At 51.5% G+C, this 21,384-nt stretch overlaps 1 protein-coding gene across 1 annotated transcript in view; it reads left to right on the top strand.

Moving 5' to 3' along the window:
* Window positions 1–19,587, top strand: part of DISP3 (dispatched RND transporter family member 3) — a 38,643-nt gene extending 19,056 nt beyond the window's left edge. Inside the window, exons 4-21 of the mRNA XM_068415071.1 lie at window positions 1,497–1,633; window positions 2,158–2,292; window positions 2,516–2,676; window positions 3,042–3,181; window positions 3,985–4,130; window positions 5,643–5,804; window positions 6,220–6,381; window positions 6,820–6,942; window positions 7,550–7,686; window positions 8,371–8,552; window positions 9,008–9,138; window positions 9,246–9,421; window positions 10,023–10,149; window positions 11,044–11,189; window positions 11,552–11,711; window positions 12,124–12,237; window positions 13,236–13,402; window positions 14,116–19,587. Coding sequence (XP_068271172.1) covers window positions 1,497–1,633; window positions 2,158–2,292; window positions 2,516–2,676; window positions 3,042–3,181; window positions 3,985–4,130; window positions 5,643–5,804; window positions 6,220–6,381; window positions 6,820–6,942; window positions 7,550–7,686; window positions 8,371–8,552; window positions 9,008–9,138; window positions 9,246–9,421; window positions 10,023–10,149; window positions 11,044–11,189; window positions 11,552–11,711; window positions 12,124–12,237; window positions 13,236–13,402; window positions 14,116–14,478 — 2,869 coding nt within the window. The 3' untranslated portion in view covers window positions 14,479–19,587. The remainder of the gene's footprint in view (window positions 1–1,496; window positions 1,634–2,157; window positions 2,293–2,515; window positions 2,677–3,041; window positions 3,182–3,984; window positions 4,131–5,642; window positions 5,805–6,219; window positions 6,382–6,819; window positions 6,943–7,549; window positions 7,687–8,370; window positions 8,553–9,007; window positions 9,139–9,245; window positions 9,422–10,022; window positions 10,150–11,043; window positions 11,190–11,551; window positions 11,712–12,123; window positions 12,238–13,235; window positions 13,403–14,115) is intronic.
* Window positions 19,588–21,384: the final 1,797 nt, after the last annotated feature.

Here is a 21,384-nt window from a genome sequence, read left to right as displayed (position 1 = left end):
CCCTTGAGGGTGTAAAAGCTCTGTCTTCAGGTTTATGCAGGGCAGACATGCCTGCTCTGATAGCCCTGCAGCATTCAGTGTCACCTGGAAGGCATGGAAGGCTTGGCATGCCAGCTCAGACCCACTGACTGACCAGCGGGTCAGTCTCAAACAGTGGCCATGGCGTAATGCTCCAGAGGAAGGAGAAAAAACTTCCTTTGAAGCTGGGCTCTCAGGCCCAGTGCTGTGATGAGGGTGGGGAGCATATGGCAGAAAACCTCTCATATGCTTCCCTTCAATGCCACTTCCTACTGCAGCAACAGTAGAACAAGAGATTGAATCCAGTGCCTGCCTTTCCACTCAGCCCCGTCTGGCATTGGATCTGTTTGCTTCAATCTCACAAGTCCAATTCCGCTGGGTCCAACAGAGCTGCTTCTCTGCCTTCCTGGTCTGAATTTGGCCCCAGCTGGTCTGATGCAGGGGCTGAAATAGTCCTTCCTCAAGGCATCAACCTATGGATTCGATTCTGCTTTTGCTCATGCTAGTGTAATTCCTTACAGAAGTGTTTGCTCTTTATACAGGGCGATGGGGAGGGGAATTTCAGGGCAGGATAAGTTTCAGGAAATACAGGCTTTTTTACCACCAGGTCTGTATGACTTTGGTTGAATAGAGCTTTGCTCAGTGCTTGTGAGAGGGAGGTGGTAAAATAGAGCTAAAAGGGCTAAAAGAGTAGCCCAGTACCCAGGCAGCTGAGGGAAGGCAGCAGGTCCCGTGTCAGTGTACCTGCTCAGTCTCCAGCTCCCTGCTGCCCTGAATCTCAATAGCTCCCAGAACAAGGGATATGGATCTTCAAAAGCAGAGTGAAACGCAGCCAGCCCTTGTCAGCCCTGAAAGCAGGCACCACAGAGCGTTGTCAGCGATGGGCTGGCAGAGCGGGTTGCAGTTATGGGAAGCCAAAAGGGAACTGGGGCCAAGGCTCGGTTCTGAAGCTTGGATTCCTGATAGCCTCCTGTGGTGCGGTGTTATTGTACTCCTGGTGAAATTATCTGGGATTACTTCCGCTCAGAGCCTGCTTCCAGAACCAGAAGCTGGTAAATCATATGATTTCTGATGAGCTCTCACTCTGCCCACATCTGCTGGTTATTACCTTTGTGCTTAATATAATAAGCAATGATTAGCATTCCAGATGGAATTGGCTTTGGAGGCCTCAGGAGCTGTTTGCTGAGAGCAAGTCTTAGTGCCAAAGACCCACCATGCACTGGAGGAATTTTAAAAATATTAGACCTGCTCTTTTATTTTTCTCCCTTCTTGTGTGAACTTCACCTCCAGCAGCAGCCTTGTTCAACCTGCTCTCACCACTCTGAGCTGTTTCCTCAGAGAATAGCCAGGTTTATTAGAGCAGTGACCTCCTTTGGCTCTGGGGGAGACATTGTGCTTTGTTGAATCCCCTGGCTCTGCTCCCTTTTACACTCAACTCAGCCTACTCCTCTTCCTTCCTTCATATCTTCCCACCCTAGCAAAGTCCAGGTGCTGTACGGAGGGACGGATTTGTTTGACTATGAAGTGAGGAGGACCTTTAACAATGACATGTTGCTGGCCTTCATCAGCAGTAGCTGCATAGCTGTCTTGGTCTACATCCTTACCTCCTGCTCAGGTAGGCTGCAGTCACGGCTGCCCTGCTCTCACACAAAGCCAAATACACCGTGACTCCCTGTGTCTGTGCAAGCCCCAGGGGGGGCTCTGGTGCCCTGACACCAGCCTGACTTTGTGACACAGCAGCATGCAGAAGGTCATGCAAATCTGATTCTCCAGGGCAGAGATTTGTGGGCAGGTTGGGGGGAAGGCTCACAGGAGAACAGGAATAAGATGGAAATTCCCATCTTACTGACACTGGTGTAAAGCTGATGTAATTTCATGGATGGGCCTCGTGGGAAGGAGTCTGCAAGCGGTACTCCTGCAGCCCAGAGCTATTCTCTGTCACCAACACACTCCTGGGAACCAGTATTCTGACAGGGCAGGCGGAAGGAGTCTGCAAGCGGTACTCCTGCAGCCCAGAGCTATTCTCTGTCACCAACACACTCCTGGGAACCAGTATTCTGACAGGGCAGGCGGGAGGTGTCTGTTCTCCCAGGGCACAGCCAGCAGTACCATTTGTTCCACGTTCCTTTCCTCCTGTAGTGTTCCTGTCATTCTTCGGCATCGCCAGTATTGGGCTAAGCTGCCTGGTGGCTCTGTTCCTGTACCACGTCGTGTTTGGGATCCAGTACCTGGGTATACTCAATGGTGTGGCTGCCTTTGTCATTGTGGGGATTGGTAAGCATGTCCTTACTCAGAACCTACCTGTGCTGCCTTGCTGTAGCTCCTGCCTGCAGGAGAGAGAAAGGTGATGGTGGCAAACGCAGACTGAATTTTCAAGCCCTTTCCCTCCATTACCTGTAAGTGAAATATTTCCAGGTCAGATGTTGAGGGCAAATTAGATTTTTAGCACGTGTCCCTACTGTGAGCAAAGTATCAAAATCTGCCCCTCTTTTCCCAGGGGTTGATGATGTCTTTGTTTTCATCAACACCTACCGCCAAGCCACCCACCTCAAGGACCTGCGACTGCGCATGATCCATACTATCCAGACAGCAGGGAAGGCCACCTTCTTCACTTCCCTGACCACAGCTGCAGCATATGCTGCCAACATCTTCTCTCAGGTATGCTGCAGCTTTGGGATTTGGGGCTTTCTGTTTCTGCTGGAGGCCCTAATAGAGAGGGAAGCCACCAGGACCATCTTTCTGTCCTCTCCGTCAGCACAGGGACATGCCAGACTTGCTTGCCCCAGAGGGCTATCCCTTACCTGCTCTAAGGCAGTGGGCACTCTCCCTGTATCAGCATCCAAGGCAATATTTCCTGTGCCACTGACCAGCTCGGCTCTGTACCTACCAGGTTTGCTGACTACCATGACTGAGGTCAGCATGTGCTATTCTTAGGTTCCTCCAGATATCTCTTTCTGGTGTGATGTCTCTCCGGGTCTCCTGCCCCAGCTGATCCCAGCTCCATGTTCTCTCTCTTCATGTAGATCCCAGCCGTGCATGACTTTGGACTCTTTATGTCACTGATTGTGTCCTGCTGCTGGGTAGCTGTGCTCTTCACCATGCCAGCTGCTCTTGGAATATGGACCCTTTATGTGTCCCCACTAGAGAGCTCCTGCCAAACCAGGTGAGCCCTGGAGCCTCCTTCTGTGGGTGGGAAGTTGTTGTGGAACTCATGGCCAAGGCAGTGTGCAAATCCCTGTCCTGTCCCCTTGGTTATCCTCATCCCTTTCAGTTATCCTCACCCCCCTCAGGCAGCTTGGCTTAGACATTCCCTGTTAGTCTCTAACAGAAGGGAATTTAACTCCTGCCATTCAAGATTGGAGCAAAATGGAAGGGCCAGGTCCCAGTCTTGTTCCTCCTGGTGCACACACAGGTGCCTCTCTGGAGCAAGACTGCAATGCCAGTCATACCTTTTTTTGAGTCCCATGGAGTATTGGAGCTACTTGTGTCCTCAGAACACTTACTGCCCAGCTAAATCCTCAAGCTGTGGAGACACAGCCCCTGCAAGGCAGACAGATCAGCATTGCTCCTGCCTGTGAGCACAAGCAGTGCATGCAGATTTGTGTTTCAAAAGTCAGTACATTTCACCTTCCCCTGCTCTTTAGCAGTGCAGATGACCTGGCCTGATCTAATTCATTAGCAGGGAGATGAACTGCTGAAACTCCCATCACTCAGCACCCGGTGTTCATGGCTCAGCCCTGCTCTGTGGATCCAGCCCAGCCTGCTGCTGCTTTGTCATAGCAGCTCAGCCCCTGACCTCTCAGCACTTAGCAATGGAAATTGCTCCTGGCACTGCCTGTTGTCTCTCCAAGTGACTGGAGCAGGCTGTTGCTGCTCTCCTTGTCACTGAAGGAGCCCACTGGTAACTCTTGGCAGGGTATGTGGCTTAAAACTCATGCTTTTGTCTCCTTCCCTGCTCCAATGCAGCTGTAGTCGGAAGTGCACCAAAAAGAGTGCCTTGCACCTGGCTGAAGATCTCTTCATTGCCTCGGAGGCCACCTCCAGAGCAGGCAGAGAGACGCTTCCCTATCTGGATGATGACATACCCCTGCTCAGCGTGGAGGAGGAGCCTGGTATGTGCCTGCTGCGTAGTGCCTTCAGGGGGACCGCCCTGCCCTGTTCATCCTGCAGTTCTTCCTGTCTCTGCCATGGGTCCATGCCTCAGTTTCCCTACTTTTAAGCTGGAGATGGTGCTGTCACAGGAGGTTATAGGAGTCTGAACTCACTAATGGTTGGAAGCTGCTTTGAGATCTTCAGTGGGTGTCGATATATGCTTTGTAACTACTTTGCTAATCCTCTTGGGTCTAATGTGGATTGTACTTTCTGTCTGGAATCACTGATTGTGACACGGATGTAGCCGTGAAACATCTAATCCATAGCACCAGGACAGCTCACCTTTGAGTAAAGAGTTTTCTCCTCTTCCCTGCCATTCAGAGTACTGCATTTAGGAAGCAGGCGAGAGAACACTTTGTTATTCTCCAGCATTACCTCCTCAGAGCATGTCCTGTGTCATGGCAAGAAGAGGGCAATGACTTGCCTGAGACCACATAAGCAATCTAGAAAAAGAGCCTAGAAATTCCCTATCTCTTGTTAGCAGGAGATAATCCTTCTAGTCCTGATCGAAGATAAGTGTGCTTACAGGGTCGTGCTCTGTTGTAGTTGGCTTTTAAAACTTGCTGGGATCTCTTCCTTTTAAAACCCTCAACGGGAGTGGTCTGGGCAGCGAGTAGCCTTCAGGCTTAGCAGCAAACTGGAACTGGAGGCAAATGGATCAATGGCCAAGAGCCCATCAATGCCGCAGCAGTGTGCAGACCCCCTCCCTGCAGAGCAGGCTCTGAGCTGCCGTTGATAGGCAGACAGCTAAGCTTTGGCACTGTGCTGCGAGAGCTGTCTGCTTAGTATGCCAGAGCCACGTGCAATGGTAATGTATGGAAATGACTCTCGCCTTCCCTGGAGCAGAGTAAACAGCAGGATGCTTTTCTCCAGGGGCCCCTGGGCATCAGGTAACTCGTGAAGAAGCAAAGCAGCTTGTTCCAGTTGGTGACCAAGCATGGTTTGTGGGTCAGCTGTGCAGCATGCCAGGCACACTTTGACTCGGCTACAGCAAGGGCCCACTTCTCACCTGTAGAGAACAGGGCAGTTGCCCACGCATCCCTGAGCTGGAGTAAAGAGATCAGAGAGGAGCCAGGCTGCAGTCTGGAAGAGGTCAGCTGTGTGTAGTTAGCTGCAAGACATACTTAGTGGGACAGGGACAAATCTTGCTTGGCCCAAGAAGCATGCAGTGTCCCTGTGGCCATATGGACAATGTTAGTGGGATCTGGCAGAGGAAGAATAGCCTGAAGCATAAGCCTTGGACTGAACTATGGGTTTAGAAGTGTAGTTGTCACATGGCAGTGAGTTGAGAAAGATGCTTCCTATGATATCCTGGGCAAGTCACTGCCTCTGCCTGGGTCTTACTGCATCTCCTTAGCTTGAATGAGTTGTACAGCACCTTGCAGAAGACTTTGTAAAGGAGAGCAGAAAGCTATGAGAGACACTCATGACACTGAGCACTGACACTGCCTTTAATTTCTCTCTCTTTCTAGTCTCCCTGGAAATGGGAGACGTCCCCTTGGTATCTGTGATGCCAGAGAATCTGCAGCTCCCTGCAGAGAAGAGCAACCGGGGTCACTTGATAAGTCATCTGCAGGAGCTGCTGGAACACTGGGTGCTGTGGTCTGCAGTGAAGAGCAGATGGGTGATTGTGGGTAAGGAAGGAGGGGGCTATTCCATCTGCATGGATTTTAGAGGGTTTGTCAGCATCTCAGTCAGTCCCCAAGCCTTGATTATTAGTGACGAGAGATTGAAAAAAGGGACCTAATACATGGCTTCTAACTCAGTCAAGAGTGTCCCCAGAACAGTCAGTCCCTAAGGGAACTGCATGAGGAACTCTGAGACTTTCCCATCCCTCTCCTTTCACTCAGATCTGAAATGGCAAGTCCTGATGGGGTTGTCTGGGCATGGGGCTCATTATGAGAAAGCCCAGCTGCCAGTGTGCTTTAGGGGCTGTTCCTTTTTCCTCTTGAAAATACCGTCTTTCTGCCACACCTCTGCTGTCTGAGTATGTCCTATGTCCAAGATGCATGTAGGGTCCCACACACTTACCTGGGCTTCTCCTTGCAGGGCTCTTTCTCCTCGTTTTGCTCCTGTCCATATTCTTTGCTAGCCGCCTCCATCCAGCTAGCCGTGCTCCAGTCTTGTTCCGACCAGACACTAACATCCAGGTGCTGCTAGACCTGAAATACAACCTGAGTGCTGAAGGCATCTCCTGCATTACCTGCTCAGGTGAGAGTGCTGGTCTCCAGACCATAATGGGTGCAGCCTGGCCCAAGCTCTGGGCTGGAGGAGCTGAAACATGAGGTAGAGGCCTAGATTGTTCAAATATCTCATTGGACATTGGATGGGCCCCGTTGAAGGGAGGCACACACCGGGCATGGGATGGTTGAGTTCCCTATAGGAGTGGAGTATTTTGAAAAGAATTTCCTGCTTTATCCAGGAGCTGCCTGAGTGTTTCTGCTGGAGCAATTCCTTTATAGTCCATGAAAAGTGACTGCTTTTACTCATAAGTGCTGGTCACATGCCAGTGACCAGCTGGGGGTCTGTGGCTCTGTGCTCCCTGCTTAGGGTTAGGTGTTCAATAGCAGAGTCTGCGGTGTGTGCAGGGCTGGTAGGTCTCTTGTCATGCCATTCGCTCTTTCCTCCCTGACTAACCTTGTGGGACAGGTTTGTTTCAGGAAAAGCCCCACAGTTTGCAGAACAACATCCGAACCTCCTTGGAAAAAAAGAAGAGGGGCTCAGGGTCACCTTGGGGAAGCAAAGGGAGCATAAGTGATACAGGGCAGCAAGGTAAGTGGGGCATGATGACTGACCACATTTGGGTCCGGGGCCCAAGGATCTACTCAAGTAAAAACTAAACCATATGATCTGAATAGCTAATGGGGAATAATTCTCTTCAGACCCTGCCCCACTGAGCCCTAGCTTGGTGCTGGATGTAAGTGGCATCATTACAATCCCCCTTCCCTTGAATGCCTACTGTTCTCTAGGACGTGGTCCTATAACCCAGGTGGCAGTACAGTCTAGTGACAAATCCCTCTGGTCTGAGTACAGGGCTGGGAGCTCAGAGCTTTTGCATCTCAGTCCTGTGTCAAAACCTTGTTGGCAGGCTGTGAGGAGAGTAAATTCAGCCTGCTTTGCAGGGGATTTTGAGGATAGAATAGTTATTGGGCCAGGTCCCAAGATGACATGAATCAATAAGCCGTCAGGAATTACTGCAGCTCAGGATATGTTTGTGAAAACCTTTGAAAGGTGTGCTGTGCTGCTAGAAGGCAGAGGCTGTGCCTGCTGCCCCAGAGCAGACAGCAAACCAGAAGAGCCCTCCTTCGCTGCTGTCCATGTCTGTAGGATTTGCTGATTGAGAAGTACCATTAGCCCTCATGCCCTCTGTTTTCTTCAGATCTCCAGGGGACTGTGTATATCTCCAAGTCCAGAAGCAAGGGAAGGCCAGCCATCTACAGATTCTCGCTCAACGCCAGTGTCCCTGCCCCCTGGCAGACGGTGTCACCGGGAGACGGGGAGGTGCCTTCATTCCAGGTGAGTCAGTCCAGGGATGTTGGACTCCTCTATCAAGAGTGCAGCACTCAACAGGTGAGCACAAGAGCCTCCTCCGGTCTCTCCACGGGGTCCTAGGTAGCTCAGGGTGAAATTTGGAGGGCATTACAGTAAGGTAGTAACACAGAGGGCGTTGTGCCTGGTGTCATTAAAGATTGTGCCTTGCAGTGCCACAATACTTACCTGTTGCTGTTGTGATGCAACTGTTGGCAATGGGAGCAGAAGTGTGGGTGTCTGTGGAGATCAGATGAGGCCTGGCATCGTCAGCTGAACTCATTCTAGTAGGAACTGCTACTGAGACAGCTGCATTCCCACTGCCTCCTTCTGTCTGTCCACAGACACAGGCAAGCAGGCAACACTGCTTGTGCACAGGCCCTGTGGGACACACACAACCCCAGGAGGACTCGTTTTCAGATGTCCCTCACCCTGGACAGAGCAGCCACCGTTCAGCCGAGGCCACAGAGAATGGGGGTGGTGAGGGGCCCCATCACACACTGGCCAACCCTGGGAAGGAGGCAGGCTGGGGGCTGGCTGGGTTTGTGCCTGCAGTGCTCATTCTGTGCGGCTGTGCCAGCGCTCAGGGAGGAGGGGAGTGTGTGATGCTAATGTGCAACAGGCTGCAACCCTGTGGAGTTAAGTGTCTGTTTTCATTAATCCATTGCTTAGGTGTATAGAGTGCCTTTCGGTAACTTCACCAGGAAGCTGACAGCTTGTGTGTCCACAGTAGGGCTGCTTAAGCAGACGAGCCCCAGGAAGTGGATGATGACCACCTTGTCCTGTGACACCAAGAGAGGCTGGAAGTTCGACTTCAGTTTCTACGTGGCCGCCAAGGAGCAGCAGCGAACACGGTAACCTTCCAAAACCCACTCAGGGCCAGACCGCAAAAACAGCACAGCTGAGTGGCCGATATGGGATGCCTGATGTCCAGTGCCAGTCCTGCCCTCAGTTGGTGACATCCATGGCCCTCGGACTTGCTTTGCTGCAACTGTGCCCCATCTTTGCAAAGTTATTTTGCAGGCCCATGGCATCATTAATGCGCCAAAGGCTTGATAGATGCAGGACTGTGACTGGGGGCTTCTTTGGGTGGCAAAAAGACATTGCTCGTCTTGCTCTTGCCCTTACCCACCTGAACTCTTGGGCTGAACAGGCAGCACAGAATATGCAATGGCTAGGGGTTCAGGTTTGGAGTTGTTCACCTTTTCCTTTCCTTCTGTCCCTGAGAACATCTGTTTCTGTGTAATGCTTTGGACACATCATCTTTATTACCTCTGCTCCCCCATAACAAACTTTCTTTGCTGCACAGGAAACTGTATTTTGCCCAGTCGCACAAGCCCCCTTACCACGGCCGAGTGTGTGTAGCACCTCCTGGCTGTCTTCTCAGCTCTAGCCCAGATGGACCCACCAAGGGCATCCTTTATGTTCCCAGTGAGAAAGGTAAGCTGGTGAGGGCTTGTTGAGCCATGTCTGGCTGGCTGGGCCAGAGAGTCAGACCTTTTTTTGCCGCCTTCTGATGTAACCAATCCTTCTTCTGTGTTTGACAGCAGCACCCAAAGCAAAGCTGTCGGCCACTTCTGGATTTAATCCTTGCATGAACACGGGCTGCGGGAAGCCAGCGGTGCGGCCACTGGTAGACACAGGAGCCATGGTGTTCGTAGTGTTTGGGATCAGAGGTGTTAATCGCACACGACGCCCAGACAACCACGTCATCGGAGACATGGTACACGGCATGCTCGGGGCTGATGAGTGAAGGAAGGTCTCCCTGGATGGTTTTTAGTTAATCCCCACAGCCCAGGCAGCGTGGTACAGCAGCCTAGACAGATGGAATAGCAGAGATGGTAGCGTTGTGATGAGCCAAAAGTACATTTCTGTTTTAACAGATTCACAAATAATGGAGATCAGGAAGCCCTTACTGAAATTACCTCCGACTTCTCAGAAAATCCCTTTCTGAGTGCAATATCTAACCTTCTAATTTTGAGTCTAAATCTGGCTTTCCTGAGGATTTCGGAAGCAAACCCATCTTGAGCACAGTATGAAAATCTCATTACAAATTCAAGGCCTAGGGAACTGATATTTTTCTATAATTGTTTATCTTGTTACAAGATATTAACATGAAAAAATACAAATCAGTTACTCTGGGGAAAGGTTTCTAAATGTGACTTTTCCAGGAACAGCTTATCTCCCAGATCTGATACCTTGACACATTCACAGCCTTTCCCCAGCAAAATTATGCTGGGAGAGGACTCAGCTTCTGCCTTCTTGTGCCAGTTGCTGTGTGTATGCCTCACGTGTGGTGCTCTTATTGTGTCCCCTTGTGAAAGGGCAGCGTTATCTATGACGACAGCTTCGACCTCTTCAAAGAGATTGGCAACCTGTGCCGCCTCTGCAAAGCCATCGCCAGCAACACCGAGCTGGTGAAGCCAGGAGGAGCTCAGTGCCTGCCCTCTGGTACGTAGGACTAACGCCAGCCACAGACTCTGTGCAGAGATACTGGGTGCCTGGGTGGAGACTGGTTCTCACCCTCCCATCTGAGCAGTATGGCTACTAAGGGCTTTTAAACTTTCAGATCCCAACTTGATGAAGCAGGGAAAGGAGAGGGAGCTCCCAGTCACTGATAAATGCAGGCAGTGCAGGGAGGAGAGGTGTTTCTCAGCAGTCAGCGTTCCTGACCTGGCTGCAGCACAGCTCTGCCTGTTTCCACCTGGCTCAAGTCACAGCTCCATGGGCTATGCTTCCATGTGCTGTGCCAAGCGTTTTGGGGATGAGGAGGAAGATCAGACTCCTGTTCTGCAGCTCTGCTTGCAGCAGTGTTTGTTTGAGCTGGGGTCCTCAACAGCAAACCAGGACTTGGACAAGTAAATATCTTCTTAGTAGCTCCTGAATAACCAGCAAATCACACCTGATCTCTGTGTGATGAGGCTACTCATTGCTTCTGTGGCTTCACATATGTAACCACTAACTCCATCTTCCAACTTCAGTGGTCACAAGATTGTGGAGCTGAGTCTAAGTATATGTTGGCTTCAGGCCAAAAGCCAGTCTCATGCCTGGAGAAAATCCCAACCAGGCCAGGCAAACAGCTCCTATGCTGATGTAACTCAGCACTTTCTGGTGGTAGTGTCCTGTCCAGTGCTGATGGCACAGAGTGCCCTCTCAAGCTTAGCAGCAGCTGAGGGCTCTGGTGCTGAGACCTCAAGGGCTTTGGCAAGTCAGAGTTCCAAGGGGAAGCAGCTGCTGACAAATGGGACCTGCAAATTTCTCTTGGGTTTTTTTTTCTGCCTCTTGCTGCAATGTGCTTCCTTTCCCTGCCCTGTCCTCCATCCCTTGCTCTTTGTTTCTCTCCAGGATACAGCATCTCCTCCTTCCTGCAGATGTTGCACCCTGAGTGCAAGAACATCCCTGAGCCAAACCTGCTGCCAGGACAGCTCTCTCATGGGGCAGTGGGGGTGAAGGATGGGAAGGTGCAGTGGATCTCCATGGCATTTGAATCGGTGAGCACATGGCATCACCATCTACCCTTGGGACAGTTTCTTTTTGTGACTTCTGGGGGTTTAGCTCTGCTCTTTCCGCACTGGCCACTTCCATTTGGAGCCATAATTTAGTGTTTGTTGGTGTTTGTGCCTTGTTGCAGGCAGATTCCTGCCCTCACAAGTTGCTAAGAGTGGCTGCTTATGCCACAATTTGCTCTTACCATGAGAGCTCAGGCAAAGAGCTGGTGGCAGACTTGCTCATCTGCCACTGCCAGTTCTCCCAGGTGCTGCAACTCCAGCTGGCTTGTTCTACCCCTTCCCTTGCCATACATACTCTGTCCCAAAGAGCACGACAGGAGAATAACATGTTCATCTTCTTACAGACAACCTACAAAGGGAAGTCTTCCTTCCAGACTTATGCTGACTACCTGAAATGGGAGACATTCCTGCAGCAGCAGCTCCAGCTCTTCCCAGAGGGCTCTGCTCTCCGGCACGGTTTCCAGACCTGTGAGCACTGGAAGCAGATCTTCATGGAGATTATAGGCAAGTCACTGCCATGTTTCTCTCCCTGAGGAGCCCATCTCTCTGATACATCTTCACAGCACACTCTCTCCCATCTGATGGGCATGTGTTGTATCTTCAGTCCCTTACCATTGCTGTGCATCTCCTAAAGCCTGTGTCTGCCCCAAGCAGTGTATACTGTCAAAATCCCAGGCAGAGCCCAGGGAAATAGAGAAGGGAAGGGCCTCTGGCCTGCTGGGGTGAGAGGCAAGAAGTTCATCACCCACTTCCCACTTTCATCCTCCCCTTCCCATCTCTCCCAGTGTGAGTGCCTGCCTGCTTTGTTGCCAGCAGGGACACAGTGCCTTTCTCATCCCGGCTGTCACCTCCCAACTCAGGATATTCTATGTTTCTATGTTTCCAGGTGTCAAATTAGCTGGCTCTTTTCTTCCAGGAGTGCAGAGTGCCCTGTACGGTCTCGTCCTCTCGCTTGTTATTTGTGTGGCTGCAGTGGCGGTGTTTACCACTCACATCCTCCTCCTGCTGCCAGTGCTGCTCAGCATTTTAGGTAAAAATGCCAATTCCAATGTATCAGGCTTTGCCTTTGTCTGAAATTGGTGGGTTGTGGCACTGCTGAGTCTCTGGTGATTTGAAGTGAATTGCTCTTACTCTGTGTAAACCCTTTTGGCTTTCCAAGAGCCAGTCCTGATATACCTAGGTGAATGGGAGAAACTCAACAAATGCACAGGAACCTCGCTGGGAAAGTAGGTTTGTGTGTCTAATTCCCAGTGTGTTTTATCCACACAATCCTTTCTATTTGTTTAAATAGGGGGTTTAGCTACACAAATGCCATCCCTGCCTGTTACGTATAATAATGTGATTAAGTCCCACATGTTCTGAATAACAATTGCACTGCTTCCCAAGGATCTACACTATGGCTGCTGTTTCCAAGCAGTGGGAGATTTTAAAAGCTGAACATTTTAGTGGTTTTGTTAGTATTTGAAGCAAATTTGTAAATAGTTCCTTTTCTCTAGCAGGTGATTTGACAATATTGTGGACTAAGTGTGTTGCTAAACTTCTCATTTTAAAAATCGAATCCATCATTTTAAAACCACTTAGTTTCCCACACATGACTCACAAACAAACATTGCTCTTGCCTTTAAGAAAACCCTGTGCGTGCACTCAGCCTGTGTGTAACTCCAGCAAGCAAAACACAGGGCCCTCTTTCCTGCTGTGCGTGGGTGCACACACACACACGTGCCTGGGCTTGGATTCATTTACCAAGCATTAGTCTAGATCGGCATCAGTCCGTCAGTTTGCCTAATATTTAATTATGTACTTCACTGTCCCCAGCACGTCTGATTGAATGGTCCCAGTGGCCAGTGGAAGGTGAGGGCAGTGTTTGCCTCTGTGGGCAGGAGGGAGTGCAAACAAGATTCCGACTGGCTGGCGTGCAGACCTGCAGGGGTGTGATCCCAGACTCCCCAGTGACTGACTCTTATCAGCAGGCCTGGACAGCAGTCCCAGAGTCCTTTAAATTCACCTAACGTGACCTTCTTCACACAGGGGTGGTCTGCTTGGTGGTGACCATCATGTACTGGTCTGGCTGGGAAATGGGAGCTGTGGAAGCCATTTCCCTCTCCATCCTCGTTGGCTCCTCTGTCGATTACTGCGTGCATTTGGTGGAGGGCTACCTGCTGGCAGGGGAAAACTTGCCACTACACCAGGCAGAGGTGAGCTCTTTTCTTCCTATAACCTTGCATCCATTCCACTCATGTCCTCCGTGCCACTCAGCTGGGATGCAGGACCTAAGGCGTGATGGCCAAGGGGGAATGTGCCTTGCCACCCTCACAGCATGCCTGGGATGCTTGCTGCTTGTCCAGCTGACTGGTCAGAGACTGATGGGAGCTTGTGCACCTGAGTACAGTAAACCCAGCTGAGGGTCCAACCCACATGGTTGTCCCTTTCTTACTGGCCACAGCTCTGTCCAGAGCAACTCCCTTTCACGCCCCAGTGAAGACAGTCTTGTGCTGGAATGGCCCTGCGCTTGTTCTGTAACCTCTGCAAATTGCTGTGCTGTGCTGGACCTCCAAGGCTTCTCCAGCCTTGTTAACATCTTTTCCCTATTTGGGTAAAAGGAGACCACAAAAGCTCGGGGAACTGTGATCCCAGGTTTAGTGCCTGCATGCACTCCCTCTGTGTAGGCTCTGCAGTCAGTCTGGTGTGGCTGAAAGGAGGCACAATATCCAGCAGACTTTGCCTCTGCTGGGTTTTAACCTCATGGCTGTTTGCCCAGTGTGCTCAGAGACTGCATGAACTGTCCGATCTGCACTCACACAGCATCTCTGTGCTGGACCAGCTAAGCCATCATCTCAAGGGCTGAAATATTAGTACAGCCCCATGTGCTTGTCCCCTCTCCCCTTAACACTTCTGTCCCTTCTGCCAGGACCCCACCGCGTGCCGCCAGTGGAGGACGATTGAAGCAGTCCGTCACGTGGGCGTAGCAATTGTCTCGAGCGCTGTCACCACAGTGATTGCCACCGTCCCGCTGTTCTTCTGCATCATTGCCCCTTTTGCCAAGTTTGGGAAGATTGTGGCCCTCAACACAGGAGTCTCCATCTTGTACACGTTAACTGTGAGCACAGCCCTGCTGAGCATCATGGGGCCTGGCACCTTCGTCCGCAGCAGGACTTCCTGCCTCAAGGCTGTGCTGGGGGTGCTTCTTGCTGGCCTGCTGGGTCTATGCATCTGCCTCGCCCTGCTGAAGAGCGGATTTAAGATCCCTCTGCCTAATGGGACAGCCCTGTAGACCCTATGCCAAGAGCCACACGTTCTGTCCTCTTACTCCCTTTTTTCTTTAAAAGATATTTTTTGTAAGAAAAAAAAAGAGGAAAAAAATCCCCTTTTTCCAGAAGTTTTTCAACTCCAGATGCACTTTATTTTCTAATGGGTTTTGCTCTAAACTTGTATTTATTTTGGTAGTGATGGATGGATGACGGACAGTGAGGGCTGCCCAGGGAATACCTCAGCCCGTGAGCAGGAGGGGAGGAGGTCTCCTCCTCTCAATTTTCTTTCTGCCTTTTTTTTTTTTTTTTTTTTTGAACAGAGCTTTCTGGAACCGCAAAGGTAAAAGGGGAGAAGTCGGGAAGGCCATCTGATCCCTTTCAAAACCCTTCCCTCTGTCCCTCCCCTCCCCTTGGCCAGGGTCAGCATTGCAATGATGGCTCTTGAGGTGATGTCCTACCCCCGTGCCAAGCCTGTGCCTCACTAACTGAGCCTTCGAAACCAGCAGTGAGCTGTTGGACAGGCCTGGCAAACAGCATTGTCTGCACCCCTTTGCTGTGCCCAAGCTAGACCAGCAGAGAACCCACTGCACAGGAGCTCTTACGGGTGTCATTGTGGGATCCAAACTAGAGGTGTTGGGTGGCACCACCTGCAGTGACCGGCTTTCATCGCTCGTGGGGGGTGTCAGGACACGTGGCTCTCCCCTTCTCTCTGAAGGGACGGCAAGCCTTTTGCTGGGATCTCTTGGGTCTGTGAACAGCCATCAGGAATGCAGTTGGTGCCCTCAGCAGCCTGCCCTCCTCTTCCTCATCACAGTAGTGAGGCCAAGGTAGTATCGATGCCCAGTCCCACCTCCTGCTCAGTGTGTGACCTCGCCAGGAGAGAGAACAGACAGCCCTGAGGTCCCTGCAGAGTCAGCTCTTAGACTGAGGACGAGGTAACTACTGGGGCCAGGTAGAGCCCGTGCCTGGTGGCACACACAAACAGTGGGGCATCCTCTGTGACAGCTCAGAGACATGCTCCGTTGTGGAGACATGAGGGCAGCGGAGCTTCAGCCTGCGGCTGCTGCCTGCTCAGAGCAGATGGCTTATATTAAAGTAAAATGAAATCGCAAACTGGTGCCATTAAGAAGTACATTTTAAGCATCACTGATTCTATCATATTTTTAAAATTGAAATAGCCAAGCGTGTGCATTGATACGCAGCACATCTGGTCCTCGGCAGAAGGGGAGGGGTTGGGCCCACTGGGAGATGCACTAAATGTTATTTACAGGGATGCCAATGGAGGGGGGTGGCCAGAAAGCAGCCTGACTCCATTTGTTTGCAGATACGGTGTCCCTGGTGGCTTTGTGTTCGCTGTCTGGATTGACCCCCTTTTTAAGATGGAAATTCCAGGAAGCCCATCCCCATTGCCAGCCAAGTTCTGGGGACTGTGCTGCTGAGACAGAGCAGCAGCTGCTTCTGCTTGGCTCAGCGTATCCCTGCTCTGATCCCTGACAGTCTTACACCTTCACATGGTGTCGTCCCTGTGAAACTGGATCAAACTCTTGTTCCTAAAGTAGGTTCCCTAAGGTGTCAGCTGGAGAGAGGAGTGCCAGGACAGGACCCTTGTTGATGGCAGGGGAAATCCAGAGCAATCCTGCTGCAGGCAGTGAGGGTGAGAGCATGAGCAGAACAGACCTGGCTTCCTCCTCACCACGCCATGGTGCAGCTGCGTTACCCCTTTCTGCACCCTGTTGAATGTTCCTTGACACCTGCCTCTGATCTGCACCAGTTCCTTCATAATGAACCCAGTGCCCATGAATAAATGGTTCTGGAAAGGATTTTTGACTGTCCTTAAGCTGTCCTGCTTTGATGGCTGCTGTGCACAGTTCAGCCCCAACATTGATCTGTAAGCCATGATTTTCCCTATGTCTGTTCTCCAAATTTAATTACTCCAAATTAATGGTGCCCTGAGCACTCTTTAAGTGGCAGCAAGTGTAGAGGGCAGTGTGCTGATGATATACAGCCCCCTGAGACCCATGTGGCTCTGTGGGTGCTGCAGGGGAGAGCAAGGTAGCCCTAGTGCTGCTGCCAGGGATGCTCTGGCTGGTGACTTGACCTGAATTTAGCTAATGCTTCAAACTCCTTGGGGTGATTAAAGCTGATGGATATTTCCAGGTCACCAGACAAGAGAATAAAGTGCTGAGTGCACCCTTAGAGGAAGTTCCTCCTTCTTTGAGCATGAAGAAACCTTGAAAGGCCTTTAAGACAAGGCATAGATGTGCTTTGAATCCTGCAAAATTTAAAGCTCATTTAAGCTGCTGATGTCCTGTGTTTAGGCTCACTATAAAGAGGCTATGTAAGCTCCCCACCTCCAGCGTGATTCTGGACACACCATGCTGGGACCATTCATTCAGCCACTCTTGGAAGATGAAGATTAATTTCAAAGTAGTAGAAAACCTTTTATGTCTCTTGGGTCTGATCTGGCGGTGTCTGATCTGCAGACAAAAATAACGGAGTTCTTGGCACCTGACAGGATCTGTCCTGTTTTCTGGAGCAGGCAGGGGAAAGCACAAGCTATCATTTTCGTTCCTCCTCTCTGGCCAGCCCAGGCTTGCTCAGTGCAGAAGGGCTGGCTGGCACTAGCAGGAGCAGGGCATCACCTTGCCCTTGTTTGTCCGAGGTGGTACTGGGAGAGCAATGGCTGGAGCGATTCAGAAAGGAAAATGAGAGACTGAGATAAGTGCAGAGCAGTAGCAGATGACTGACAAAGGCATATTGAGGAGATTTTGCCCCTCCAGGAAGGAAGCTGAGGCAAGGAGAGGAGGAGGAACTTACTCCAGATTGTAGTGGGATGGCAGAAGAGCCAGGAGGTGATCCTATGTGATGTTTTTCACTGCAAGGACCCACTGGATGTTGGTAAGCTGAAAACTTGATTAAATGTAGTCATGACACTTGTCAAAAGATCGATCTAGACATTTGCCCCATCACCACTTCACTCTGCGCAGCTCTGTGGTTAGGGTGGCTGGTGCTTTCTCCATGTGCTGTGGAGTGAAAGAGGCCTAGAGGTGGGGCCCAGCCTTCCCCAAAATGCTTACAGCCCCCTGATCTCCCCAAGAGTCTGTGGAGACAATAAATCAGTAGCAGATGTGTACATCCACCTCCATGTAAGCAGTGTCCTCCTCAGGATTAGAAAATATTCATAAAATTATAGAGGTAAGAAAATGGATGGGTTTATCTGAGCAAATGTGCAGGTGGGGCTGACAGCCCTGCTGGGAATCAGTGCTCTGAGGCAGATGCTCGTAGCAATAAAAAGCAAGGCCTCACCTGTCTGGCACTGGTCCAGGAGCAGATGCTCACCCTAAATGAATTCCTCCCACATCTCTCTCTATCTTCTTTCTTTGATGACTCCTCTGTTTCCCAGACCATCTCTTGGGCACCATCGTCTTGCTGAGCAAGGTTCAGCCTTCTGTGTGGTAGCTGCTCATGCCTAAGGTGCTCACAGAGTTGGGACTAAAAGTGGCTGGAGGTTGTCTCAGGGAGAATTTCTTAGGCAGGGGAAGCTAGGGAGTTACAATGCTTCATACGAAGCTGCCAGTGTTGGTGTTTTCAAACAGTAGAACACAGCAGACCAGCCTTACTTGGTGGAGAATGCTCCGATTTTCCATTTCAAAACAATCTTGCTGCAATTGAACAGAAATATACATGAGTTCTGTTACAGCACACTGCAGTGGACTATTTCTGTTAACTGCCCACTCCTTTGTTTCTAGTAAATCCTGTTTTGAGGGTTATGTTCTGCAAAGCTGATGTTAATGTTTCATGATGGAGGTGATGTTGAAACTGTGCATTCTCCTACAAAACAGAGTGGGTCCTGTCCTGAGCAGAAGCCCTCTCCCTGCCAGCCCCGGGCAGTCGCAGAAGGGCACTGCTCCCCATTGTTGAAGCACTGTGAGATATGCACAGAGCTGGTGGTGCTGCTTCTTGCCTTCCCTGGAGCTGCTGAGTGAGTTTAAGGCTCCCCATGGCTGTGGACACTCAGGGAGAGAGTCTCTGCTCACAACAGCCCTGTCAAAATCAGCTTTGGAGCAAGGAGGAACGGAGCTGATGTGATTTGCAAAGATCAGTGGCAGAGGAAGGAATAGACCCAGGTCTCCTCACTCTGTGTCCTTATGTCGTGGTGCCTCTTGAGGTGCTGGGTTCACACGGGGCCTGTACTGGCAACTGGGGCATCAGGTTTGGCCACGGACCATGACAATTACAAAGGCTGCAGATGCTGAAAGAGGATCAGTGGCTGAGCTGGGCTGTGTTTGTCAATCCCTGCTGGATCTGAAACTGTGCCAGAGCAAAGCCAGCCTGGGAACTATCCCCAAGGAGGATATGTGACATGCTTACAGGGTTACTGGGACCACTGAAACAATAGTGTGGATGCAATGGTCTCCAGAGACCCCTGGCTTTGTCTCCACTGGAGCAAACTGGGATGTTGCTTTATGTCATGCCATGTAATTCTTTTAGCTTGTCCTGCACTGAATTTTCTTACCAGAGCAGCCTGCCCTCCTGGAAGGTTATAAAAGGCTTTTTATTTAACCCTGTGACATGTATAAATCCTCCCACACTGTCCACCAAGGAAGCTGTGCTGATTGATTTGCAGCCAGGCAGGACAAACTCACAGTGTCTTGGTTATTTCTTCCGAAATCACTCCTCACCCCAGACAGCACACAAGCCATAGTTCACAGGCTGCGCTTTTCAAAGGCCTCTGCTAACTGCTGTGCTCTGGCTTAGTACCCAGGGTCCCAGAGCTGAAAGTCTTTCAAGGCCTGTCTCCATCGTGAGGATGTAGTTGTTTGGCTGTTTGCCTTTCTCCCCTCCACTCCTCCTTTGGGCAGTTGCTGGGGAAGATGGTGGGGCAATGGCCAGGACCAGAGGCAAAGCAACATGCAGATGAGCAGAAAGGTTTGCAGCGGGAAGCAGAAGAGAGCAAATGGGAGGAAGAATCATTCAAAAGCCAAGGGGAGAAGAGGTGTGAGCACCCCAAGGAGGGAGGGCACTGCCCCTTCACCACGTCATGTGCAGACCTTAGAGTGTCGGTTCTCAGAGTGATGTAGCACAATTCTTGATGTAACGTACACGTGTTACTTTTGTAAGTCGTCTCCTACCCTCACTATTTTCAATGTTCCTTGATTTTTGGAGACTGTTGTAAATAAAATATTTTGACATTCACACCTTTGGATCCTTCACTTGTCACTGTTGCATATAAGCGTAGTGCTGGCCAGAGTGGCACTGATATGTTACGTGTTGTGTGTGTAAGTAATGCAGCGGGGATGAGGCCACAGCACTGGTTCCCAACATGCACAGGATTGCTCCTGCTGCTGAAATTAGGCTCCTTGAAGCCAACTTCCCACATCCAGAAAAGCTGACAGTCTGAAAATCCAGCCCAGGATCCCACACAGGCCTGCACAAAGGCTGGCTCGAGTGGGAGCTTTATCCAAGTTTTGTGGAGGCCTTTTACTCCTCTGCTCCGTACTGTGCTCCTTGCAGCACGTGAAGATTGCACCTCTGTGCCGACCCCACAAGAAGGGGAGCCATCTGCCTGCTCCTGCAGCACCGCAGTTTCTCACAACGCACGATGCCTGGCATGAACTTCTGGTCAAGGTTTTGTCTGTGTCCTGTGCTGCAGCAGGAAAGTGCTACCCTGCACCTCCCAGGACCACGCTGAACTGATGCACGCAGAGGCCAGCAGTGGGATAGGAGGAGAACCCAGGCATTTACCGGTCTGTGCAGCCATGCTGAGCCAGGTTTGCTCCCTGCACCCTCATTTGGGTGTGCTCACACTGCACCCAGCGACGACACTGCTGGGAAGGACAGCACCGACAGCACTTCGCAGCAAAAACCTCCTGTGTTTTCAAGCCCTCACTTCTATGGATGGGGCCAAAGTTACTGGTGAAACCCCTGTTGTAGTAAATACAAGGAAGGCTCAGGGTCACCATCTGGTGAGAAAGAAAAAAATGCAGCAGCCACAGGTGCATCCCTTCTCCCACAGGCTCCTTCCCACACTGAAACCAAACCCCAAGCCCCAATTCTGTGGCTTTGAAAGGCAAAACCCACCTTCTCTCTGAAAACCTGTGTGCCAGAGCCTGCCCTTGCCACGCACGCAGGATGCTGTCGCTGTGCGTGTGTCCCCGCACCACCCGCCCGTCCCTGGGGACTTTTTGGGGAGACGGAAAGTGCCCCCCTCAGCACCAGCGGGGCCGGGCTCGTCAGAGCCCCTTGTTTCGGGGGAGAAGCTGCCAAACCGGCCGCAGGTCCCGGCACGGGGGGGGCAGGAGCCTTCGCACCTCCCACCTTGGCACGAGCTGCCGGGCCCAGGTGCTGCCGTTACCTCGTCAGGGCACCGTTAAGGGGCAGCTGTGGGGGGGACGGTGAGGGGAATGGGTTGTCTTTGCCGCGGTGGGACGGGACACGACACAAGACAACACGGTGTGACACCGGGTGAGTAGTTTCCCCCGTGGTGGGGCCGAGGGGGCCGCGTTGAGCAGTGCTGGAGGAGGGAGGGAGGCGGGTGGGGGTCTGTCCGTCCTCTCAGGGCCCCGCTGTGCCGAGCTGCGGGGCGGCCTCGGCTTTCGGTGCTGCCCTGAGGTGCTTTACGAGGGGGGCTCAGCCCCCGACGGCGGCCGGGGAGCGGGGCGGGGGTGGCAGCCCGGCTCTGCCCGCCTCGGAGCGGCGCCGGCCCCGCTGCCCATCCCGTCCCCTCTGCTCCGGCCTTAACGCCCTCCCCTGTCCCCCTTCCCCTCAGCTGCGGGTGACTTAGCACAGAAATGGGCAGATTTTAAACCTTACACTCGTCTGACTCAGCTACGCTGATGAAAACCACCGTCTTCTGTTTTGTTTTGGGTTTTTTTACTTGGTCGTTGCTCCTCGCTGTTTTTCTCGCCCACGCAGTGCTCGTTATCTCT

Source organism: Nyctibius grandis, chromosome 17, assembly GCF_013368605.1.
Source record: "Nyctibius grandis isolate bNycGra1 chromosome 17, bNycGra1.pri, whole genome shotgun sequence".
In the NCBI taxonomy this organism is placed as follows: Eukaryota; Metazoa; Chordata; class Aves; order Nyctibiiformes; family Nyctibiidae; genus Nyctibius; species Nyctibius grandis.
Note: the sequence above shows the minus strand (reverse complement) of the source record. Positions and strands in the feature narration are given on the sequence as shown.